The sequence below is a fragment of the Acanthaster planci genome, linkage group LG02 (assembly GCF_054643075.1).
Source record: "Acanthaster planci isolate LZ-2023a linkage group LG02, COTS_SCS, whole genome shotgun sequence".
Taxonomy (NCBI): Eukaryota; Metazoa; Echinodermata; class Asteroidea; order Valvatida; family Acanthasteridae; genus Acanthaster; species Acanthaster planci.
The window spans coordinates 14,443,967-14,456,987 of NC_141778.1; the positions used below are offsets into that span (position 1 = coordinate 14,443,967).

At 43.0% G+C, this 13,021-nt stretch overlaps 1 protein-coding gene across 9 annotated transcripts in view; it reads left to right on the forward strand.

Annotated features, from left to right (window-relative positions):
* LOC110973286 (protein furry homolog-like) overlaps positions 1 to 13,021 on the forward strand; it is a 66,156-nt gene that overhangs the window by 46,183 nt on the left and 6,952 nt on the right. For 8 of the 9 annotated variants that reach the window (XM_087132712.1, XM_087132718.1, XM_087132720.1 and 5 more), the window contains 9 exons: positions 1,072 to 1,242; positions 1,777 to 1,953; positions 2,453 to 2,572; positions 4,451 to 4,590; positions 4,776 to 5,049; positions 5,643 to 5,807; positions 7,021 to 7,071; positions 8,019 to 8,048; positions 9,266 to 9,286. In XM_087132712.1, coding sequence (XP_086988838.1) covers positions 1,072 to 1,242; positions 1,777 to 1,953; positions 2,453 to 2,572; positions 4,451 to 4,590; positions 4,776 to 5,049; positions 5,643 to 5,807; positions 7,021 to 7,071; positions 8,019 to 8,048; positions 9,266 to 9,286 — 1,149 coding nt within the window. The remainder of the gene's footprint in view (positions 1 to 1,071; positions 1,243 to 1,776; positions 1,954 to 2,452; positions 2,573 to 4,450; positions 4,591 to 4,775; positions 5,050 to 5,642; positions 5,808 to 7,020; positions 7,072 to 8,018; positions 8,049 to 9,265; positions 9,287 to 13,021) is intronic. The other variant, XM_087132717.1, reaches the window with a different exon arrangement.

Below are 13,021 nucleotides of genomic sequence, written 5' to 3' on the forward strand. Positions count from 1 at the left end.
CGGTACACTCGCACCCAGTGGGATGTCTGGCACTTGTGCTTCAAGCACAGGCGGTACACTCGCAACCAGTGGGATGTCTGGCACTTGTGCTTCAAGCACAGGCGGTACACTCGCACCCAGTGGGATGTCTGGCACTTGTGCTTCAAGCACAGGCGGTACACTCGCACCCAGTGGGATGTCTGGCACTTGTGCTTCAAGCACAGGCGGTACGCTTGCAACCAGTGGGATCTCTGGCACTTGTGCTTCAAGCACAGGCGGTACGCTCGCAACCAGTGGGATGTCTGGCACTTGTGCTTCAAGCACAGGCTGTACACTCGCAACCAGTGGGATGTCTGGCACTTGTGCTTCAAGCACAGGCGGTACGCTCGCAACCAGTGGGATCTCTGGCACTTGTGCTTCAAGCACAGGCAGTACGCTCACAACCAGTGGGATCTCTGGCACTTGTGCTTCAAGCACAGGCGGTACGCTTGCAACCAGTGGGATCTCTGGCACGTGTGCTTCAAGCACAGGCAGTACGCTCGCAACCAGTGGGATCTCTGGCACTTGTGCTTCAAGCACGGGCGGTACGCTCGCAACCAGTGGGATCTCTGGCACTTGTGCTTCAAGCACGGGCAGTACGCTCGCAACCAGTGGGATCTCTGGCACTTGTGCCTCAAGTTTTAGAATACACATGTTGAGTGTTGTATCACAGAAGGAATGGTATCTCCACAGTCGGTTTATAGAATACAGCAGTATGAGGATTGTGTTCATCTCATTTTATCTACCAAAGGAAACACGTTTTGGTATGGTACCTGTGCACAGTGTCATGTGTTTCATTTAAACCTAATCACTCACATACTCGCTGAAAATGCTATAAATCTTGTGTCGTATTACGTCTCAGAGCTGTTTAAAAGTTGTTTGTAGATTTTTCTAGCTTTTTGAATGTTACAATTTTGTTTTAAAACTTTACAATTTTGTTTTAAAAAGTTTACACTCCTTTAATGATGATATTGCTGAAACTTGTACAATACAAAACTTCTACCGGTCATCTAGCATAGGATCTCTTGTTTTTTACCCTCACCACATCTGCAGGTGTCCCAGCTGACAGGTGGTGCGTCAAACAACGGCTCTGCGTCAGCCAATCAGAGTGTGGTGCCGTCGGCGTGGCGTAAGCCCCAGCTGTCCATGCGTCGGACCAGGGAGAGGCTGGTCAACGTGCTCAACGGTCTTGGCCAGAAGGTCGGGCTACCCAGAAGCCCATCGGTAAGCTCATCAGTTGTCCTCCTTTGTTTAAACAGTTCTTTTTCAACATTTCGTGTGTACGAATGCTGCTCCATCGCGAATAGCTGAAAGGATGAACCGTTTTCCACGAGCATCTGGTGATAGTTTTCAAAATGACGAACCTTTATTTTTCTACTTTTAAACTGTGATCATACCAAGACATATCTGTAACATTTCTTAAGGGTTCATCTTCAAGGTGCATGTCCAACGTATTCATTTAAGAAAGTCTTCACAGCGCCCTCAGTGTCATCTGTTTTTTGGCTACATTTTAAACATGGATAATTCCAAAAAAGCAACATGCAGAGTACAGGTCGTATGCGCACCATGTCTCAACTACTGAGGACAACTTTCGCATTTGATTGACTTTTGTGTGTCTCCGTTCTGACAGTAAAAATTGTAAACACAACATTACTTGCAGAACATCCTTAAAGTACCTGGGATATGGACAGTGAGGCTCATGCTGGAAATTCAACCGAGGACATCTCTTCTTAGTGAATTGATTTCCTTTGTCTCCAGGTGATATTCAGCTCCACCAGCGACATCACCCAGGAGCGCCAGAACAGCCTGTGCTCGTCCTCAGAGTCCACATCCCTGGTGGACGCCATGAACCCCGACAGCAAGCAGGAGGAAGGGGGAGACATCCCGCTGCTGAAGGTCTTTGACTTCCTGGAAGGGGAGGAAGGGGAGCAAGGGGTGAGTGTAAGGTTTGATGTCCTCAGGTTGTCTGGTACCTCCGAGGACTTGTACTACACTAGGGAACAGTCCTGTCAGGACCCAGGTCTATATCCTGGAAGGCTTTCTTACACCAGCTTCACAGGACATGTTAAGAAAAAGTTGAAGTTCGAAGAATAGGAAGAGCAGAAACGGACACTAGAGGTCCTCTGTATTATTAAAACAGACCATTTGGTTTGCCTGAGCTGTCCTGGTTCATCCAGGGTTATAGTTTGTTGTACGGGTTTACTTTTCTGAAAACACCATTTTTCTGTTTGACTTGTCCTCTCTGTTTTGTGAAGTTATCCCTTCAAGGCTGAAAGCCACTCAAGGAAAGGGGACGACAGAAACAAGAAAGCAGGAAAACAAACACAGATGGAGGTGCTGAAACAGCCACGTCTCACTTCTGTGAGAAATCACCTCTCTGAACACTATACCTTTTTTTAGGATTAATGATTTTCTTTTTCTTTCTGATCTCCAGGATGAGAAGGGTTTCAAGTTCAACTGGTACGACAGCCGCCTGTCCCTGGAGGAGATGGACGCCACCAATAATCCTAATCCAGACATTGAGGACATCAAGGACGAATCCTCAGATGATGAGGTAAGGAAATGGCTACGTCTGGGATTATGTCTGGGTAATAAGACGGCAAGCATTGCCACAAACACTAGGCCAAGAACACCCATTTAAACTCTCTGTCATGACAGCTGCTCTGGAGTGCTTTCACATAAACTGATCCCAGCGTACAGAACCCCAAGCTTCGCGTACCCATCCAAAGGTTAAGTTGGTTTACAGACAAGGGTCTATCAAAGCTGGTACAACTTTAATCATTACTGTCAGGCAATCATCCATAAAGTATTACGTGATAGCTATAATCTGCCACTTTCCTATCACACTGATATGGGGTCTTCCAGTGACCCTCTTGTGGTCATACAAGGGCCAGTATCTCGTCAGTAACCTACAAGTGGGCAAACTATCAGTCTGGCTTTGAACTTGGTTCTTTACTGTTTTCTGCATTTTCGCACCTACACTCGCCAAGAAATGGGTCAGATTATTACATTCTGAGTTTCAAGCTGCAGTTTGCTTTTCAACTTGTCTTGCCCGTTTTCTTACCCTAGACACTCGCCAAGAAATGGGTCAGATTATTGCATTCTGAGTTTCAAGCTGCAGTTTGCTTTTCAACTTGTCTTGCCCGGTTTCTTACCCTAGACACTCGCCAAGAAATGGGTCAGATTATTGCAATCTGAGTTTCAAGCTGCAGTTTGCTTTTCAACTTGTCTTACCCGTTTTCTTACCCTAGACACTCGCCAAGAAATGGGTCAGATTATTGCATTCTGAGTTTCAAGCTGCAGTTTGCTTTTCAACTTGTCTTGCCCGTTTTCTTACCCTAGACACTCGCCAAGAAATGGGTCAGATTATTACATTCTGAGTTTCAAGCTGCAGTTTGCTTTTCAACTTGTCTTGGCCGTTTTCTTACCCTAGACACTCGCCAAGAAATGGCTCAGATTATTACATTCTGAGTTTCAACCTGCAGTTTGCTTTTCAACTTGTCTTACCCGTTTTCTTACCCTAGACACTCGCCAAGAAATGGGTCAGATTATTACATTCTGAGTTTCAAGCTGCAGTTTGCTTTTCAACTTGTCTTGCCCGTTTTCTTACCCTAGACACTCGCCAAGAAATGGGTCAGATTATTACATTCTGAGTTTCAAGCTGCAGTTTGCTTTTCAACTTGTCTTGCCCGTTTTCTTACCCTAGACACTCGCCAAGAAATGGGTCAGATTATTGCATTCTGAGTTTCAAGCTGCAGTTTGCTTTTCAACTTGTCTTACCCGTTTCTTACCCTAGACACTCGCCAAGAAATGGGTCAGATTATTACATTCTGAGTTTCAAGCTGCAGTTTGCTTTTCAACTTGTCTTGCCCGTTTTCTTACCCTAGACACTCGCCAAGAAATGGGTCAGATTATTACATTCTGAGTTTCAAGCTGCAGTTTGCTTTTCAACTTGTCTTACCCGTTTTCTTACCATAGACACTCGCCAAGAAATGGGTCAGATTATTACATTCTGAGTTTCAAGCTGCAGTTTGCTTTTCAACTTGTCTTGCCCGTTTCTTACCCTAGACACTCGCCAAGAAATGGGTCAGATTATTACATTCTGAGTTTCAAGCTGCAGTTTGCTTTTCAACTTGTCTTACCCGTTTTCTTACCCTAGACACTCGCCAAGAAATGGGTCAGATTATTGCATTCTGAGTTTCAAGCTGCAGTTTGCTTTTCAACTTGTCTTGCCCGTTTTCTTACCCTAGACACTCGCCAAGAAATGGGTCAGATTATTACATTCTGAGTTTCAAGCTGCAGTTTGCTTTTCAACTTGTCTTGCCCGTTTTCTTACCCTAGACACTCGCCAAGAAATGGGTCAGATTATTACATCCTGAGTTTCAAGCTGCAGTTTGCTTTTCAACTTGTCTTACCCGTTTTCTTACCCTAGACTTCAGATCTGCCTGGCACTGAAGAGAATTCTGCCAGTCTTGATGCAGCCTCCAGCGTACGAAATCTGTACTCAGGTGACATGGGACCAGCGATGGATCCCATGGACAATCGAAGCAGCCCAACGCCATCGATCACAAGGTACCGTCATCCTTTTGTCACAAATTGGGTCACATCTTCTCATTACATGTAAGACATAAGTGTATACATGATGTTTGCTGTCACGTTTTTGAGTGAGTCATGCAGCTTTTGTGATTGTAAAGCACCGTTCTCCATCACATACGTTGGCAACTGAATGCTTATGCTTCTCATTTTGTGACGTGCAGCAGTACCAGTGATCTGGACAGCATTGCCACCTCGCCGGTCGCCATGACGACCACCCACTCCTCCTCCTTCCTCTACATCCCCGTGGACGAAGTGGAGGAGGCCTGGCGGGTGCACGTGGACAATGTCATGCGAGACCCGAGCGGTCGCTGCGCCGTCAACACGTTCCACGTCTTCACACAGCTCTACAAGGTCATGCAGCAGCGATTCTGCAACCTGACCAGGGAGGCCTGCAACTATCTGGGGGACAAGCTACGAGATATAGCCCTCCAATTCCATATCCTTTGGCAGTCGCAGTTTGGTAATCTGCAGGCTACTTAGGTGTACAAACTCTTTGTGCTACCTCGTCACAACCTCGGGGACATCTTGGCAATGAAGGCACCTTTCGCTGCCCTTTTTTCTAAGTATGCTTTGGCGACATGTCGTTGATATTCTAGAGTAGTTTGATGACGTCATCACAAAATATACAGAATTTCATTTCCTTTATTATTGGAATGTTCTCTCAAGTTTGAGAGGGATTTTCACACAATTTTCATCAATTATTGTCACCATGCATTGGCCCCAAAATCTCAAAATTGGAAGAAATTATTTTTATATGGTGGCACACTTCAACCAAGTTCTGGTTGGGTTTGATGCAGTGTGAAGATGTTCAAATGTCAATTTTCAGTACACACAGTGCTCTAAACTGGACCACATGAGTGCAGCGTGGTTCTTGTGTGGTTCAAAGTAGAACCAGTTCTTTCAACTGGACTGTTTGTTCTGTTCATCAGACCACTTGGATGCACCAATCAGTTTCTAAGGATCGGCCTTGATGTGGTGCTCTGTAGGGGATCAGTCCTGGGACCTTGTCTCTTCCTTAACGCTTCTTACTCAGTACCCTAGATCTGCTGACTACTCATGCCGAGTGCCCCTACGTCTACATTGACACCGAAACCCTGGTGGCCTGCAGACTGCTGGAGAGACACAAGTATTGCGTGATTGAGCTCCACGAACACTATGACACTTACATATCCAAGAGAGATCTGACAGTTGAGGTGAGTCAATTTATGATGGCTTAGTCTTGTTGACTGTGTATTTCTATACAGGGATTGCTCTTCATTGTTTTTCAATGGTTCCACGTCTTGTAAAAAGAATGGTCACCAAGTACCAAGTGCAAGGGATCTATTGCTTGCTTAATAGAGCAGGTTCAAAGCCTGGATGCTGGGACCACCCAGTTGACTATTTTGGAACCAGGCCCTAGGGCATGGTCGCATCGCTGGTTATCAATGGCCTTTTTCGTAACTAAGTACAGAGGAACTTAGATCTGATCAGAGAATTAGATGATTAGTTCAACCGGCTGGCACTTGGCAAGGACTTTAATTTGGAATGACAACCAATGGCAAAGCGCGAGTGACAATGACATTTTGCAACAATGGTTCGACCAGAGTCATTCAAGTGAGATGATAATGCATATGTGCATCAGCATTAGGCCGTTGACCAGTAGTTGGTGCCTGTGGCGCCTGTAAGAAACTTAACCTGGGGGAGGCAAATCCGTGACCATCAGCTCACAAGTGCAGACACCTGAACCACTCAGTCTTATTTTGTAAAGGTCAGTGTCTGCTGTTCGAGGGATTGATGCTTGAATCCTGGCTGAATCTTTCCCAGAGGCAACATTTATTAACCCCTTCGCTACGATGACTGCTACTACAGCACCTTTGTGTGAGGATTAGTGCATACCACACATACAGTCTATTCACCATGCAGCTGCTGGTTCAATGGGGCCTGCTGCTGGACAAAGCCCTCCATTCATGGCATGCCACAGCCCAGCAGTCGTGGTCAAAATAATCCAGCCGTGAAGGGCTTAGATACCTGCAGTTAATACATTTATTTCTCTTGTTTCTTTGTGTAAATGTGTTCTGTTTTCGTGAGGGTTTTTTAAAGAATTTTGTGGGTTTTCTTGGGTGGGATTTTAACCCTTGACCTTCTGGTTACTAGTGCGGATGGTCTGAATGGCTTAGTTCTCTTCTTCCACATCTTCTACAAGTTTGTAAAGACTCTTTGGAATTTTCCAGTTGAAGTAGAAGGAACGTTTACCATTAGGGTTTGAATCGCTGATTTGTAAATCCAATCTTTTGAGTAAAGTTGTCTCATGGTTACTGTCTTGCTGTCCTTGGGCACATGTCAAGCCGTAGTTTTAAGTGAGAGACTTCAGAAGCCACTGAAGCTTATCCACCAGTGTACTGTAACACCTTTCTTTTCCTCTTCCAGTGTTTGGACTCTATCAAGGCCTCACTGAAAATGCAAAGTTTAGGAGCACAGGTAAGAACGTATTCCTGGTGATGAGCTCACAGATCTGTTATTGTTATTGCTCTCTTTGCCCCCCAGAAAGGTCCTCCGTAAAAGTGTCGACATCATTAGAAGGAGTGAGTTTAAAAGGCTGGAAAGGAATGTTCACTTTCAGGTCCACATTGCAGAGCTGCCAACCAGTAGGATTTTATTGTATTTTGTACAATTTTTCAGTGACAATACCACAGTATGATTTTGCTCAATAAAATACGATTTACAAAAATAAATAAGCTTTGTAAGTTATTTTAGATTTTTATCTATTGTTTGGCTTGAAAATTGACATTTCTCACGAGTTAAATTCGCGCGGTAATATCAGTCATCGGCGATGTCGGAAATGCCATGCTGCTTCATTTGTGCCGTTCGTCTGTGCACTATACCTTAACTATCGATGTATAATCAATATCAGTCTGGGGCCTAAACTATGCATCACGCTCGTTCAATCGTTTGCATACGAATCAAGTTTCAAATTATGCAGCAGTGAAGAATAGGATTGTTTCCACAAAATAGAATTTTTAAGGTAAAATCAGGAATTTTGGTCAAGTGAGGTTGGCAGCTCTGACATCGAGATGTTCCACCCTGGTTCTCAGGCTACTGAAAGCATGTATCACTTCACACATGAAGCTTTTAGACAGCTGTAGAACCCTATTTCTAAAGCATTAACCTTCCTGAGTCCCCCAATTCCCCACTGTGCCATAAACTAGCATCAAGCCCCGTACAAGTTAAGCCCTGATGTACGAAACCAAGCACAATGACTGGGTTCTAGCTTCCTCAATCCTGCCAAATTCTCCAATCTTCCTAGTGAACTGTGGAAGGACTTCGAGGCTCAGGCTTAAATAATTACTATAAGCCCTATCTTTGGTTAGATTTCCTGGACTCCTCAGAAAGCTCAAGTAGGAACTGTTTTGCCTTTCTGTTTTTAGGACATGTCTGGACCAACTGGAGATGAACAGGTAGGGACCACCCTTCGTTTGGAAACATGCTTAATGATTTGTTCAATTGTGTCACACTAAACTTTCAATGCTTACCTTTGCTGATTTTATTCTCAGCCCACTTCTTTTTGAGGGCAATATTAAATCAGATTTCCTGTTTTTCTTGTTTTGAGGTGCATGATTTATGTCAGAGCTAACATGTGAAAACATTTTCATCTAAAAACAGATTCCTGACAGGTTGCAGTAGTCCTCAATGAATTGAATTAATGCATTTCCTAAGAAGTTAGTAACAGTAGTGTGCATTTGAACAATGTCGATTTTGATATTAGTGTTTTGAGATATGATCAAAGCTCAGATCTTTTGACAGTTTCTTTGGAAACGCCAAGCACGAGCTTTGCCCAATGTGACTTGTTTCCCATGTCCTCCCGCTAACTGAACAGCAGTCTTATCACTTGCCCACAAAGCTCGCGTGTCAGAAATAAAATAGGATTAAAAAAGAAAATAAGGGGAGGCCATCTGTGTGCATCTAGAGCTTGGTCCAGGTCTGGCACCCAGCTTCAAATGTATCAGTGTGTTGTAGTCAAGACCATCATGAGACCTTACAAGACCAACACAAGACCTCTGATCTGATTTCAAGTCACAGGCTTTTGAAACGACCAGGAAGAAAAGCATCCCTAGTCACTGTTCAAACTGTTACTTGCAATTGGTCTTGCGAATGGTCATGGGCCATTCTGTAAATTCAGGGTCCAAAAGTGGCAATTTTTGGTGTCCCTTTTATACATCAACCTGTGGAAGTTGATGTGGAAATATCATTGAAGTTGACTTTAAACTGCATTAAATTATTGGGCAGGTATTTTGCATTTCTCAATCACTCTTAGAAATTGAAAACTCTATTCTAAACTTGAGGGATCAGTGGTCAGATGTGACACGGACATTAAACAAATTTGACCCCAAACTTTTTACCGAATGACCCTCTTGCATCTGATCTTGAGATTGTCTTGACTGCGTGTACATGTACAAAAATCATGGGAAAATGCTGACAGTAGATATAGCCATAATGTAGAAGCCCAGTAAAGACACAACGTCTTAAATGTTACTATGGATGTGGGATTTGGTGGATTAACATGCCCTACTAAAACATTGAATTGAGTTTTATGTAACTCGATACGTAGCATGAGTTGTACTAACCGAGTAACATTTTATCCTGATCCACTGACACTCACTATTCACTGGGGCAGGAAATGACTCATATTAACAACGTAAGTACCAAGATCTGTCTCTCCTCTCAATGTTTCATAGCCCATCCCCATTCCATGCTTCTTGAAGCGTTTGGCTTCTTCTGCGTTGTAACCTTCTCTCTTCTTACGCTCGTTTATTTTTTCATTGACCAGTGTTGGACCTCCTGGAATACTTTTGTAGCAAATTTTAGACAAACAGAAGAAGTCATAGGAGGTACTTTTCAAAAGGAAACGTGCAGTGTACAGCCAAGGGATGGTTTTGAAGTTTTGCATTTTTCAGAAGAAGTGATTTAGGGTAAAAATGGATGCAGTCAGCCCTTTTGTGCAGTAAAGTAGTTTCCCTTAAGAGCAAATCTCTGACCCGATCTAATGAGATGAGATGTAAGTTGTAAGAGTCAGTTTTGTAAATCAGTAGGAACTTTCAACATATTTATATCCATGGAAAGTTCTTTTTCCTCAGGGAAGCCAAACCGAGTGATACTTCCAATCAAAGAGTTTGTTTGGATCTGTCTATAATTGTAAAGTAGAAATAATAGTGGCTGTAAGGCTCATGTTATGGGATCTTGGTCACATTTGCCGGCGTTTGTTGCAAAGTCACATCCTGAAACCATGGTTCAGCCAGATGTTTGACTTTCAAAGTGTCCCATAGAGAGATAAGTGTTCTCTGTGTAGAAGTACTCCCCCCACACCCCCGGCAGACTGGGCCAACTCGTGACCACCAATTCCATGCCACCTGACGCCTGGCACCCACGGAAATGTACATGACATTGTCCCCACATCGAGATTGGCCATTAACATTCTGCAAACCAGTTCACACGCATTGTGCTAACAAGGCATCATTGCAAAGCGCCCACTCTTCAATCAGGTTTGGAGTCCATCTTGCTAACATTGGCACTCAACCACTCATTTCCATTTAATCAGCAAGTGGCCCCATGGCTTTACAGTAAGTACTAAGTACCGGTAGTATAAATGCTGTTCATGGGTCTCATAGTTAATACTTAGAAAGAAAGAGTCATAGTACCCAAAGACAAAAGAATTGCTTATTTAGATAGTGGCAGGCAAATGATGATTGCTAGGTTCCATTGGGTGCACAAGCAATTTATCTTTGGATTACAGAAGATATGAACACAAGTTGCATATATATAGTCATTTGCAAAAGTTTAGGACCTCCCATACAAAAATGCATTAACCTGAAGAAAACCAAACTTAAACCAATCAATTATGGCTTGTGTTTATTTTCAATGTGCAACCTTAGCATCTCAGTTTAACAGCTATTTGACTACATTTCCATGGTTTGAAATGTTAACAATCTAATATTTATTGTGCCCTCCTTTATTTCTGATTACTTACACTGGCTTTTTTTAACCCATGCTGCCTTACAGACAAAATGTCATACAAGACCTGCCTTTGCAAACAATTTCATTCAAATGGGTATATAGCACTACACTGATGTTATGCACCACTGTAAAAACATGTTAAGTAATCATTCAATGAGACAATGTAATGCAGGCCCAGTGACAGAAATACCAATCAAATTCGGGGTGGTCTTAAACTTTTGCAAATGACTGTAGATTGACCCACACAAAGCATAACCCTTACATTCATTCTCTTATATAGCATGCTTCCCATTCCAATGTTTAGTGCCCATCCAATCAGATCAGTATTGTAATCTTTGTGCTATTGAATTCATTGACCTATTTGACTCTGTTGGTAGTTTGCAGCTTCTATCTTATCGTCTACCCAGTATCATTTTGCTTTCCTTGCTGCCGTCTAATACTTGATATCCTTTATCTCATATCACACTGTGGAACCTCTGGATGAGATTTCTTTACTTAAAGTGCAATAAGCGATTAGGAAGAGTATGGACACCTAATTTAATCAGATTTGCAGGGTCTCTTTTCCCAAATCCTAAACTACAGTCAGATTCAAATTTTCGTGTCTCTATACATGCACTTAGGAATTGATTGGGTTTGAAGGGGATGGTTTTAGCATGTTATTTTTTATTTTTTTTTTTTAAATTCCGACAAATGTTGATAAAAATTGTATCCTCTTCGCACCTGTCTTCATTTGAAATGGCTAATCTCATCCATTTGATTTCACAGTGTCAGCATGACTGCTTTGTAGCCCTTTTTTATTTTGGAAGTTCTTTTGCTTAGATTTTGAGAAAGGGTCATTTATTACACGTCTGGGGCTTTGTTTGGTTATTAGGAGGTTGAAGTTACAAGTGTTATTGTGGTTCATTGTAGTTTGCTTGTGTAGCATTGCAAGGAAAAACTTCAAGCATGTGCTGCTCTTGAGTTTAATGTAATGAATGAGTTTTTTGTGACTTTTATAACATTTTATGTTGTGATGTACCGAGTTATTCAAAATCAAGACACTGGTGTAGATTTCGAGATTGGAATGGGAGAATGGTTTCATGTAAAGTAGCCAATATTCAGGGTCTTCTTTTCTGGAGAAGGCTTAGAATTGGTGACGTCATTTGATAGTATTTGTTTTGGGTGAGAATACATTTACGAAGGTCTATGGGCCCTGATAAACCCCAAGGTAGAAATTCACTGCAATATAAACCTGCCCATTTCTTGTCAAATTTGTAACAAAGCCAATATGGCTTTGTTACAAGGAACCGTCAGACAGGCCCTTCAGATAGAATTTCAGACTATTCATGGTGAAGGACAGCAACAGGTGAAAGGCTTGCAGTAGCACCTTGCGAAGGAATATATCTCGCTTATGAGTATGTGGGGTTCTGAAAAGAACGGGGTGTATACTCAACGTTTCGGACTGCGTACTCAGTCCATCGTCAGGAGACTGAAGAGATGCTGAAGATAGGCTGTATATAGAAGGTGGCTGGATGTAGCATGGTGTGACGACGATGCTGGTGGTGGGCGCTCATGCGAGACGGGGTCCTGCAGGTCAGTGAGGCGTGTCAGTTGGGCATAGGTAGGTGCGGGGTGAGGGCTGAAGGTATAGGAGACCCATAGGCAGGGTGGGGGTGTCCTAGGGTATAGAGCACCTATTGGACTGGGAGATGAGCAGGGGTTGCCAGATGTCACTGATCGAGAAACCGATGTCCTGGGGAACGGTGTCGTGCTTGAGGATCTCCAAGGCTTCTCTGATGCGTCTTGAGTACCAGTTGAGTATACTCCCGTTTTTTTTCAGAACCACACATACTCATAAGCGAGATAGATTCCTTTGCATGGTGCTACCGCAGGCCTTTCCACCTGTAGACAGGACCTTAGTGTAAACTTAGGGAGAGGGATAAAGCAGGTTGAGATGGCGACCCCAAGCTGATGATTTGCCACCAGTACTTTTTTCATGATGATGTAAATCGGCCAGATTCTGCCTTGTCTCAAGTAACATGCAGTAAATCCTCCAACCGTTCATTTGTGGTGGATTGCCCATATGAAAGTTTGCTGAATAGATTGTGACTAGATATTCACCTGTAGTTGTTTTTGCAACTGAGACATTTGCTTCCAAATCCGCTACACACTCATGTCCCATCGTGCTGTATGCCACTGCCCATCATACTACATGTAATTGTAGTTTTTTTACACATGAAAAAAAGAAGTAACTATTATGAATCAGTAATATTTGTGTTCCATGTCAGTGTTGTGTTTGAATACTTTTAGTACCAACTTCATTGAAACACAAAGGTACATTTAGCCAGCAATGGACGTTAAATGATTTAGCATCAGATTTCATAATACGTTACATGTAAATGTAATTTCGTATATGGTGCCAAAATTAAGTGTAATGTAC